At 37.4% G+C, this 13,435-nt stretch overlaps 1 protein-coding gene across 1 annotated transcript in view; it reads left to right on the top strand.

Annotated features, from left to right (window-relative positions):
- kcnj3a (potassium inwardly rectifying channel subfamily J member 3a) overlaps positions 1-12,544 on the top strand; it is a 57,342-nt gene extending 44,798 nt beyond the window's left edge. Inside the window, exon 4 of the mRNA XM_007253484.4 lies at positions 9,851-12,544. Within this exon, the coding sequence (XP_007253546.1) occupies positions 9,851-10,446 (596 nt within the window). The 3' untranslated portion in view covers positions 10,447-12,544. The remainder of the gene's footprint in view (positions 1-9,850) is intronic.
- The last annotated feature ends 891 nt before the right edge of the window (positions 12,545-13,435 follow it).

The following is a 13,435-nucleotide window of genomic DNA, read 5'->3' as shown; positions in this document are numbered from 1 at the left end:
GCCACGGTATCCAGGGTAATGTCAGCATACCACCAAGAAGGTTGAACCACATCCAACAGGATTTACTGTGGACACAAGAGAAAGCTGTCTAAAAGGGATGTTCGGGTGATAACCCGGATTGTATCCAAAAAACATAAAACTACGGCTGCCCAAATCACGGCAGAATTCAATGTGCACCTCAACTCTCCAGTTTCCACCAGAACTGTCCGTCAGAACTATAAATTATTGTGGTCTAAAACCAGGTGTTTCAGTTTCATTGTCCAAGCCCTGTACTTTCCTGTGCTAAAGTCTCTCTCTTACACACTCTTTCTTTCTCTCTCTCTCCCTCTCTCTGTCTCTCCTCTTCCAATCACGTGCACTCTCACAGCTGATCCATACAGCACGTTTTCTTTTCCAAGGTAGTAAGGATAGAAAATGCAGCTCTCAGTTAAACTCAGTAACTCAGAACATTAAAAATCATCAAAACTAGCCTGAGATATTATACAGTAAAAAAGCTCTATTATATACTTTGCATAATATTGTATTGCATAATATCATAAGCTGATCAAACACAGATCAGCCATAACATTAAAACTAGCTCCATATTGGGCTGAATGATGAATTGTCTTTTTAAACTAAAATCGCAATTTGAATGGACATGATTTTTTTTTATTGCAGGAGCTGCGATTTGATTTAGCAGATAGCCTGCAAGTGTGTTTGTTAAGACGCAGCCCGCTTTTCCGGAGACACGACACGACCTTGCGTCACCATGTGTGTAGTCCGTAGAGTGCTGGGGATTGTAGTCTTTGGGCTCATAGTCACTCCCATGCTACGGTAATCTGAGAACCCTGGGAATATCTGAATATTTTATGTGGAAAGAAGTATATAATTATATTTGATAGATGTTAACCACTAATACAGGTTTAGGGTTTAATGAATTAATAATAATCACAATTTAATACCAATTTAAAATCACAGTGAGGTATCTTGTTCAAATCGTGCAGCTCTAGCTCCATATATATGCATTACATGGTCAGCCATTACATTATAATCACCTTTTTGTTCCTCTTTTCTTTGTAGCTGGTTGTGATATTAACAAAATTAATCGTTTTGTATATTAATCATTTGATTATTTAAAATACTTATACGTTTTTTTTTTAAGTAAGTAGAAATTATGTCAAAGAGCCTATTATATAGTGGTATTTATTACTCATTACTCATCATTACAGATACTTTACTGTACCAAGTAATCATGCAATAAGGAAAAAAAATCCTGTATAGAAGATAAAGATGCATTAAGATGCATTGCATAATCGTTTTTTATAATTGCATCACAGACCTCTAAATCATAATCGAATCGAATTGTAAAGTGCCTAGAGATTCCCACTCCTAGTATAAGATGTATAAGAAATAAACATACTGAATGAGTGTGTATGTGTGCGTGTGCACGTTCACTGAAACCCACTTTCAGACGCCAGACCCAAACATCGCTGATCATAGCAGCTTTACATGTGCTTGCTGGTAGGATTAGGTTTCCATAGAAACACAGTGTTGTAGTCATGATTACATAAGTCCTTTTCCCCCCTGAGTGAAATAAATTGATGTTATTTTTTCCTCTTTTACCACCTATAGTCTCTCACACAGCCATTACACACAGCGGATCGATCAGCTGTATGAAGCAGAAATGAACGAGCATTGAGCTCAAATGAATAAAACTAATTGGCGTGTTTGATTTAAATTAATTATTAATTAGAAAAAGGAGGGGGAGGGGGGGGAGACAATTTGTTTTGATTTGTACTAATTTGTTGCTGGAGGGTGGGTTTAGTTTTTCTCAGGTTTGTGATGCAACATGAATAATAAATGTCAGATACAGATGATCTCAAGGGCTCTCCTTATTATTTTATTTATTTACGTTTGTAACATTCTGTTAGAGGCTCGGCTCTATTATACAGTACACGCTAATATCATTATAATTTTGGAAATAATTATAAAAAAAATCTAAATCAAGGTGAGAGCAGTATAATTTTGAAAGCAGTCTGTATCTGATCTGAAGATTTAGGGTTTTTTTTTTATTTGTAATTTATTTTTTTGTATTTTGCAGTTTATATGCATACACTAAATATTCTGCACTTTAGTATTGTATTTATTGCATTTTTATCAATTTATATTAAATCAAATGCTTAATAAGTAACTGTTGTTTACAAGTTTTTTATAGATATAGAAATCCAGCAGTACTTGTATACTGTTCTTTCTTTTACTGCATATGATAAATCATATATAATTCATAATCAGAGTTCAAATTGATTGACATCCATTACAGGATGATTACTTACAAAGAACATAAGTGCAGTTTTGCATTTTGTAAGTTTCAATCGAGCAAAATTTTTTTTTTAATCATATATTTCAAGATCTGTATTTATACAGCTCTAAAAAATATATTTCTGATTTTGCTATCAGATATATGTTGTTATATGTTTGACTAAAATGAACATTGTTGTTTTATTCTATAAACTACGGATATCATTTCTCCCAAATTCCAAAAAATATTGTCATTTAGAGCATTTATTTGCAGAAAATGAGAAATCGCTAAAAGAACAAAAAGAGGCAGAGCTTTCAGACCTCAAATAATGCAAAGAAAACACGTTCATATTCATAAAGTTTTAGGAGTGTAAAAATCAATATTTGGTGAAATAACCCTGGTTTTTATCACTGTTTTCATGCATATTGGCATGTTCTCCTCCACCAGTCTTACACACCGCTTACTCACCATCATGTTCATGTGCATAAAATCTGCATAAAAGAATACTGCCCACAAAATGAGAAGTAATCGATACTCTGTTTTTTAGAATTGATACAATATTGCAAAATGCAATATGGCGATACTTATTTTCTTACACCTCTATAATATTCTTAGAAATAATTTATGTTTTCTTTCTGTTTTTCATATCATCACAAATATCATTATTGTAAAATGACCCTGAAATATCATAATATTTTAGGGGCGTATTGTCCACCTCTGCATTTATTTACAGTTTCATGAATGCATGTGCTGTCTCTGGATTGTTGTATTCCTTGTATGTTTTTCTTTTCTCCTTTTTTTTTTTTTTTTTTTGAATCTTATTTCTTTTTATCTTTTATCTCTGAAGCCGAGCTGAGCGATGTCTTTTTTCTAGATGACAGGTGTTCCCTTAGATGTAGCGAAAGACAAATTGCCTCTGATGTGTCATATTCCTGGGCAGTGTGCTGGTAAATAATCCCCGCCTTCTCTTTGGCAGGTAGCAGACAAACAGACAGCACAGAGCTAATGGTCTTCTGAGTTATAGTGCTTAGCCTCAGTTGGCTTCTTTGCCTCCAGTCCCAATCAACACGCTTTCTTAGTCATCCCAGAATATTTCTGCGCACCCAGAGCTGTGGAGCAATGAGGCAGAAACTGTGTGAACACCCTAACCGAGCTGTGTGTTCATCCTTAACACATATGTGCCTTTTGTGAAAGCTGCTGTTGGAAATATTGCCCTTTCATGACCCTGAGAACGTGGCCAGAACCTCACAGTTATATTGCAGTGTTGGTTGTCCTCTGGAAAAGATCTTTACTCTGTTGAGGAACTACATATTATAAGCACACAGTGTCAGTACTGTGTTTCCGGACTGAAGAGTGTTCTAAAGAAAATAATTAAGGTTTAGACAGAATGTGATACTTAATTTGTCAAGCATTTACCGTAGCAGCTTTAAATAGAACACGCCTCCAGCTATATGAATGGCTTGTGAGAGATTGTGAGAGCTTTTGCGTTCCATAAAAGGTAATAAAGCTGACGTCCGTGAGTAAAGTCTGTGACATTTGTAGAGGCGTGAAAAAGATGCTTGTGTTATTTTATTTTTTTACCACCACCATAGAAATCTGTTTGTAAAAAAGCCCCTTTGTTCAGTTTGTGTAAATGAGTAAATGAATGGTCTGCACATAGAATCTGTCTGCTCACTCGCTCGCTCTGAAATATTTCGCACTACAGAAGGGAGACGGAACAGTCACAAAAGCAAAATGGATTTTTGATGAGTATAGGTCTGCCCTCTCTGAAAGTAATTTTGTACTTTATGAAAGTGGTAACGCTATAACACCGAACCAGTCCATAGGAATAAAGAAGTCTGTACTGCACTGATAGCGCTGGGCCTCTCTGCTCTTCATGTGAGGAATCGATTTATTTGATCCCCTTCATATTACTTTCTCCATTTATAGCCTTTTCCTTTTTCTCATGCCTGCTGTATTTTCATGTTCAGGTTTGAGGCGAGCGAGTCAGGATGGGATTTAGTTAATGTCTGAGAATGTAACATTTGATCGTTTATCTTGCAAAGCTCAGGTTTCTTTTTACTTGTTGGGTTTCTGTTCCATTTCTTATGTCCAAGAGATCCTCAATTTATTCTTCAGTTAGTCATAAAGGCCTGACATGGCCAGAGAAGGACTTTCTGAGCATCAAAGTTTCAGTCCTTGAGCTCTTTTTAAAGCTTCCTGGAGGAAAAAAATAATTAAAATCTAAATCTCCCCTAAATCTTATTCAGTTCTCTAAGGCTATAATTACACAACTGACAGAAATCTGATTTTCTCACCAAAAATACTATTGTTTCGGCTGTTCATCCTATCTTTTTAATGTGAACTAAATCCATTAGTGGTGAAAATTGATAAAAAAAATGTATCTGATTAATCACAACAAATATCAGTATTCTGTTATTAACTGTGATAAATCACACTTGTTCTTCTTAAGATGCAAGTTTTAATAGTGGATATTTAAATGTAAATAATGTAGTATGTACTTCTATGTTTGAGGAGAGATAAAGCCAACATGCGGAGCTGGAATTAAGAATGCATGACAAATTGGATAGAGGAAACTTTTTTTTTTACTTTATTGTAAACATCTCCACTTGGTTGGAAGGGATTTCTGAATTAGAACTTAATTTGTGGAGTATAAAAGCATGTTTTTTCAGCTATCTTGTACGGGAGCAAGAAAGTAAATATAAGTGAGAAGATTCTGTTTTCCAGCACGTATATCTGTGCAGTGTGAAGCTGCTTGAACACAGAATGCTAAAAATGTGCCACTGCACTTTCAAACTGTTTTCAATGTGACGTGCAGTGACCACTGCACATACCGCTCGTGTAAACAGCCTGAAGCAGCAGAGCCAGCACTTGTTCATAGCAGTATATTATCTGTCTAATATATCAGATGAAACTGTACCTAATCTGCAGTTAAAAAGCTTAATTAAAAAGAAGTATATTTGATAGCTGGTATTTATAGATGTTTTGTATAACAGTTAACTGCCTGGCTTCAGTGTTAAAGGCTATAAGAGCAAGTTACTATGTTTTGAGTTGTTCAGTGTGACTTTATGCTGGCTGGGTCCAGCTGTTCATATTTGCTTTACAGCAAACTTATATGACTGAAAAAACTTAAACTCAAAAACATAGTGCAGTAAGTTGCCCTGACATTTTGAGTTTTCTTAACTCTTTCATTTTTTACAGTGTACGATGCATGCTGTCACTCAAAGACTTGTTTAACTTCTTGACCACTTTACATTACATTTTATTACCACCAAAATAAAACCACAAAAAAACATATATAAAATATGACTTGAAACTTTCATAAAATGCAAGAAATGCAGTATTAAAAATAAACTTTTCACTCAGAAAAGTCTTGCTCTGTTCAACATTACATCTTACTCACAAGAAACTCTCATTGTGGGTAAGGAATAAGGAGAAGCTAATCAACAAGCTGAACTTATTAGAAAATAAATAATGTATTCTTGACAGCTTTTACTAAATAACCTCAATATAAGCAAATCATCTGCAAAGTAATTCCTACTTCAGTCTTGGTTACAAGGCGCTGTTTTACATGCCGCTTTCCGTCATCATGATGTGACACGTTCGGTGAGTTCACACCTGTAGACAAAGTAAAGCCCTGCTTGAAATAGGAGTCTTAATACCTGAGCAGTTTCCTCCTCATTCCTTTTAAAATTCATCTCCTCACAAACAACCCCATAGGATTTCTCACAGTGATCAAAAGTATATCAGTTGGCTTCACACTTTTTGGTCAGACTGATCTCCCCTTAGTGTCAGCTGAAAAACAAATAATCACATCAGAAAAGTGTGAGATCTCATTATATCTTATATCATGTCCCTCTTCGGCAGCTCTGAAATCTGTCTGCTGTCTATCAGAGTGGAAGGAGACCTCATTTTTCTCTCATTTGTCTCGAGAACGTCCGGCAGTTAAGTGCTCATGCTGATCTTCTCCTTTTTCCTAAGGGAAGTTTAAGATTACAGTGTTTAGAAATAAGTGATTTTCCATTAATCTGAGATCCCAGCTTTATTTCTCTTCAGAAATAGAGAGATAAATATATTTTTTCGTGTGGTTAATGAGGACAATACATAAAAGATCTGTCACCATCAGTCAGAGAATATTAAATATGTATGCAAATATTGAAGATGTGTTGTTTTTATTGACCTAATCTCTTAAAGCCAGTCCCCCATGGCCTTTCATCAGGTCTATTCGGGATTTCCGCTCAAGTAATTTGATTATCTTAATCTTCTGCCATTTGTTCTGACTCGGCAAGGTCAGGATGAAGCTTGAATGGTTGTAGGAGTGAAAGATTAAGAGCGCTGTCAGCGGCTGCTTTTGCATTCATTGGCTGTTGTGACCCGAGCAATTATGAGTGAGGGGTTCAGTAATTGAATTTGGTCTTTGTCGAGAGAACGTTTGCAGAGATACAGAGAGCGGGAACTGTTTCACCTCAGAAAGGAACGGAAGAAAATTCATAACTTCACTGGCTTCACTTCACATTATGTACGTGGTCTGGTAAAGATCATTTTCAATCAAAGGTCATTGTCAGCTATATCAGTCTGCAGAGCATAAGATGGACTGTGTAAATTGCCTGAGTGAATTTGGCGAAGAAGAATAAGGTATGGGTGAAATAAAATGACTGCAGGCTGAACGGAATGGAAAAACTCTCTGTGATACTAAAGCTGAGATGTTGGTTCAAATCCCAGCTGTTCTGTTTGCCTGTTTGAAGTCCAGGGGGTAATAAAACTGGGTCGTCATTGTGAAGGGAGACAGGCAGCTCACTCTATCTCTCAGTCAAAAGCAGTATATCAGATTGTTTGGTTTGTGTGTGGTCATATGTAGGCCTGTCTCCATTACTACTTTTGTCTGGGTGATGTATTGTCCTAGAATTAATTGCAATAAAAATATTATTGTCATTTTATGACTAGGGCTGTAAAAAAAATATCAGTCTTATTGTATTGTGATATTTTGTTTTACAATACTGTATTGATTTTCAAAACATAGTATTGATTGTGCATTAGTAGTTTACATGTAAAGATTGATGTCAGACAGTGGTTCATTTAGAGCTGTTTTTAAACCTTAACCACTAGATAGCAGTGTTGTAAACTTTCTTTATGCATATTTTCTAAATACACTGCCTGGCCATCAAAAAAAGGTCACACACTCTCACACATATTTCACACATATTTCATGGGACCGTGTTTAGCTTTGATTGCAGCACGCATTCACTATGGCATTGTTCTTGCAGCAGCATTGATGATGGTAGAGTCTGACCAACCTCTGCACAAAGTCTTCTCCAGCACATCCCAAAGATCATTTATGATCAATGAGGTTAAGATCTGGACTCTGTGGTGAACAATCCATGTGTGTAAATGATGAGCTCATGTTCCCTGAATCACTCTTTCACAATTCCAGCTTCATGAATACTCACACTGGCGTCTTGGAATATGGCCGTGTCATCAGGGAAGAAAAAATCAATTTTAATGGAATAACCTGGTCTGTAATCAGTATATTCAGGTAGTCAGCTGACCCCATTCCTTCAGCACATACTGTTGCTGAACCTAGACCTGACAAACGGCAGCATACCCAGATCATTTGCTTAGTTAAATACAGGTGGCGACTTTTTTTTTGGCCAGGCAGTGTGTTTTTTATACTATAATCTTTTTTTCTAAAATTGGATTTAAAGAATTGCAATATATCGCAATCGCAATTTGCTTACAGTATTACAAAATATTGCAATACATTGAATCGTAACCCTTGTGTTGTGTTTCATATCATCTTACCATGTTTGTGCCAAGTGTAATAGTGTAATAACATTATAGTACAAATACACCATTTTATAGACAAGGGCAAGATTAAAAAAAAGTCATGATGTATGAATTATGAAAATTCAATAACAAAATTATTGTGAGAGGCTTAGGCATGTGGTAGATAATTCTTTGTTATTTAGAGAGGCTCAGTACTCACCATGGATGGAGATTAGATAAGATCTAGTGATGTTAAAGTACTAAATTACTAATGTCCTTGACTGTCCAAGATCGGTGGATCCATGAGATTGACACATTACAGTTGCTAGGAATTTGCTCACTGACTGCATCAAGGCAAAATTATGGACAATGAAGAATTACCTGAATCTATTCGCTGATGTGTCCTATGCATTAGCTGTGGGAATCTCCGGACACTTCACCCAGTTGAGAGCTAAAATGTGATTATGACAAGTTTCTTCATGCATTTTGATTTTTGATTTTTAACTATTTTATCTACAGGCATTCAGGACAGTTTTGCCGTCTGTCTGGTTAAAGCAAAAAGGCTGAAAGTGAAAGTGTATTGCAGTGTAGCACAATTTCACGCTTAAATAAACATGTATATTGGTAGTTGATCAGTTGGTGTTTGAGTTCTCCATGTTTCGTCCATGTCTTAGATCAAATAGAGTTACATGACTTGTTTTTTTTTTTTTTTTTTTTAAGCAAACAGTAGGTTAGCTTACCCTTTGGGGAAAGTTACTGGCAAAATTAAAAACAAACCAAACTGACATGGGTAGAATTATGTTGGTTACAGGTTCTCAATATCAGTTTCAATATTTTTTTATGAATTGCCAAGCCCTATCTCTGACCCTCTATCCAATGTCAAATCTCATACTTCTGATTATATCCTGTTTACACCTGGTCACGTCATGTGATTAGTGTCTGATAAGATTTTAACCACATGTATTTACACTTTGTAGCCAAATGCATCTCTGGTTAGTCAGATTAATCTGATTGCTTTGTGAGATGGAATGTGCAAGTATCCTTATTAACAGGCAATTATTGCTACATAGATGTGATGATATATGCATTTCTGCTATTCTGCTATGAGATCTGTGGTAACCTGTGCCTCAGAACATCTCATGAAGTGTTTATGGTTTGGTCTTATCTAGATATAATCCTGATACTCCAGTTATAAATAGGTTATATTAGGGCAATGCTTAGAATTGAACACTGTTCTGCTTCTGTTTGTAGTTTGGTATTATAATTCTGGAACATTCTATTTTGTGCTTCTTTGCTAACTTCTGTGGCAGGTTGCCAGATGAATAATTGGATGTAAAATGTGGAAGCTCTTTTGACAGGTTTGACTAATGCCTCAGCAGTCACATGAATGCACATTTAAGATGCTTGTGTTTTCGTGTGGAAGTACACGTGGCCCTATAGATGTTTTGTACCGGTGAGACTGTTACAGTAGGAACATATGCACAGTACGGAGAAGTTTCCAACAATGTGCAGCAGTAATTAATTATCTGGATGAGTGAATTCCTGCGTGTACATTATCCATCAGTATTCAGTAGTTTAATACAGGCACTGGCGCATTACTGTGAAGGCTTTTGTTATGAGCATCTGAGAAAGTTTTTAATTTCTGCTTGATGAACTGCGTTAGTCATTTGTTGCGTGATGGCGGCTACCTCTAGGGTTTCAACAGTAATACTCTACAAGGCTTAGAGGGAACACAGCTATTATTTCTGCTTGATTAATCCCTGTCATCTGTATACTTCATGATTCCTCTCTCTATCTCCTCTCTGCCAGGCATGACTTGCCAAGCACGGACGTCGTACACAGAAGACGAGGTGCTGTGGGGCCATCGTTTCTTCCCGGTCATCTCCCTGGAGGAGGGTTTTTTCAAGGTGGACTATTCTCAGTTCCACGCCACCTTCGAGGTGCCTACGCCTCCCCACAGCGTGAAGGAGCAGGAGGAGGCTTTACTCATGTCCTCTCCGCTCATGGCTCCGTCGCTGTGCAACAGCGGGGAGAAGACCAGCTCCCTGGACTGCCTGGAGCTGCTGGAGGACACGGAGACCACCACCAAGCTCCCGGCCAAGCTGCAGAAGATGACAGGCCGGGACGGACTGCCCCGGAAGCTGCTCAGGATGAGCTCCACAACGTCGGAGATGACCTATAGCCTCGGAGACCTGCCCATGAAGCTGCAGCGCATCAGCTCAGTGCCTGGGGTTTCAGAGGAGAAACAGCTCTCCAAGCCCTCCAAGATCAGCGAGCCCATTAGCCAATCTGTGGCAGACTTACCGCCCAAACTGCAGCGGTTAGCAGGGGGCGGGGGAGGGGGCCGCATGGACGGACACCTGCCCCCCAAACTACGAAAGATGAACTCCGACCGCTTCACGTAGAAGAGGCCATTAATCAAACACATGTACTGCTTACGTCTCTTAGGTCAATAAGACAGAAGAACAAAACCCTTATAGCTACTCCAAGAAAATGTAGTGTAGACACAAATGCCTACTACACCTATATAACATAGGACAACGTAACAAGGTTCATGTGTATGGGTTCGTTCACATACAGTGAACATATTCTTTCAGGTTGTTGTGATTATAAGCACAATCTGGCATGTATGAAACACTAAGTGCATGATTAAAATGCAATTTTTCTCTGTCAGGCATGATGACTTGTGTATAGTATGTATGAGTCGTGAATGAAATGAAATGAAGTGAAATTTGCCAAGAAAATGAACACAGACTGGACATTTGAACATGAAGCCATAAGGTTATGCAGTGGACAGCTCCTCATACATGCCTGAGATTTATTTTTAAATCTCATTTCAGTTTTATTTTTATTTTCTTTTTTTTTTCTCGTTGTTTAGTGTAAAATGTTTCCTAATATTATGTTGAAATGCATGTTTTGCTAGAGAGAGGTAATAGACACAAATATTAGCCTTAAATATATTACCTTCTTTCTCTTTTCTCAGTTGGTCTACAGTTTCTTTTCATATATCACAAGGTGTTACCTTCTTCTGTGAGATTGGTTCAAAGAAATGTCATTGAACAAATGCTTTACAGGTTAAAAATTTAGGCTAAGTACAAGCCCAAATCAGAAAATGTTGGGACAGTTTGGAAAATGCAAAAACAAAAACGCAAGGTTTTCTACATTTACTTAGGTTTACTTGACATATGTGGATATTTCCTACATATCAGGCCCTCAAAATTTTCCAGACAAAGTTGGGGAGGTGAAGCATATACAACATTATAATGTTCCCATTTATTTTTCCAACACTTTAAAAATTGTTTTGGCAATGAAATATTTCAGGTTTTATTTTGACACATTTTTCCGGCAAAACATCTTAAAGTGTGCAACTTTCCTGAAAAAGATGTGGGGCCCTATTTTAGCAATCTATAGGCGATCCATCAGCCATGCACCGCACAGCTTATTTTAGGGCATTTGTGTGTCTTTGCTATCATAACAATGTCAAAATCGTTACTGTCAATATGCTGCTCAAAACGCACAAAATGCATGTTCAAGTTCTCTTAATTACTTATGGGTGTGTTTTGGGTGTAACATGAAATAAAGCAGTCAGCATGTCATTTGCCATTAGAACTAGGTGCGCTTCTCAACAGAGAAACCTGTCCATCATGCACCGTCACAGCATGAATGAGCAGTTATTTACGGGAACAGCAATGTTATTTTATTTTGTATTCTGTTTATCGTTGATGTAAAAGTTGGGTTTCTGCAGTGCTGCATGTCTTTGTGTGTGATGAGCAAGGGCGCGCCTGCGTTGCCAAGATAGCAGTGAACCTCTGACTGTTGTCTAGGATCTAATCAGTCAGTGGCGCACCTGTGTTTTCCATTCCCCAGATAGCAATACACTAGAAATGTACCTGCACACACCTCATTCCCAGACCACCACACCTATCAGCTTAGATATTCTTGTAATCGTCTTTGCTATTTAATCAACACAAGCGCACAATACACTGCTGACAGGATGTTAAACAGCAACTTATGCTGCTCTAAGGTCTCTATGTATTTTCTTTTTCGACTTTGTTCCAGATGAAAAATAGATGTTTGACCATATGATGACCATGATTCACTTTCAAAGTGTGTTCTGATCCATCCCAGATGCCTCTAAGCCCAAAGAAGTTAATTGCACTTCTGGAATCATGTAATTTATTTATTTGACCTCATTATCAGCCCCAAATTTCCCCATCCCAACCTCTTTAGAATGTAGTGCAGGCCTGAAATACAGTACTTATCGTCTGTTAACAAATGAAATGAAGCTGATCAGACTAAACATGAAAAATCTTGGTTTCGTCAAAGTACGTAAATGTAAGAAACAGTATCTCTTTTTTTTATTTGCATGTTCCATACTGCCCCCTTTTTCTGATTTGTGGTTGTAAATGCTTGTGGGTTTTGGAAATATCAGACGTGAATTATTAAAAAGCGTTTTATTGGCTATAAAAATCTATATAAACCATTAAACCACTCTGAATTCAATTGCTTTCAGCTTTCACCATTTGTCCACATTAACCTCAGAGGAATCCTTTTATTAATAGAGCAATAACTAAATGCTGTATGAGCACCAATCTCTCTGCACACACTGAAGCAGTATGTCTTCACTAACCGTATTGTTCAGAAATTATACCAGATCTTGAATGCCTTCTATGGTCCACTGTTCAGCAAGAACTTTAATCAATTTTCCAGCAGAGCTTTGAAGTCATCAGAGTAGTCTGCACCTACTGTAGCCCCACGGCTTTTACAGACTGTTGTATAATTATATTATCTGATCAACTAATAGCACTGCAGGGTATTTACAACAAAAAATATGGAACTGTTCTGTTTTTCTTATTGTTAACCACAGAAATCTTCAAGCTTCAACTCACGTTACTGGCTAGGGTTTATAGCAAAGTTCTCTCTTTTCTGTCTCTCTCTTTTCTGTGATTGAACTGGCAGGTAGATCAGTGCATCAGAGTGCTTGATTGCTTGATCCTCTGAAGTCTTGAAGTGGTGTCTAAATCCTGTTAATGCACCCTGACTGAGCAGCTCCCTCTCCCCTGAGCCCGTGTCTTTATCACCATGGAGATCTCTGCACCTACTGCCATTTACTGTCCCATGGTGAGGAGATGATAGGGGAGATGGAGCCTGGCCTGGAGCACGGAAGCTTTTACACCGCAACCACTGATCACCGCCGCCATATGGCCATGTACCAGGATCAGCACAAGAGAAGCTGCTGTAGATTTTATTTCTTATATATATATATATATATATATATATATATATATATATATATATATATATATATATATATATATATATATATATATATATATAGCCCACTACTCCAGTCTGTGCTGCCTTTTTTATTCACTGAAGATCAGTGTCTTGCTT

The sequence above is a fragment of the Astyanax mexicanus genome, chromosome 11 (assembly GCF_023375975.1).
Source record: "Astyanax mexicanus isolate ESR-SI-001 chromosome 11, AstMex3_surface, whole genome shotgun sequence".
Taxonomy (NCBI): Eukaryota; Metazoa; Chordata; class Actinopteri; order Characiformes; family Acestrorhamphidae; genus Astyanax; species Astyanax mexicanus.
Note: the sequence above shows the minus strand (reverse complement) of the source record. Positions and strands in the feature narration are given on the sequence as shown.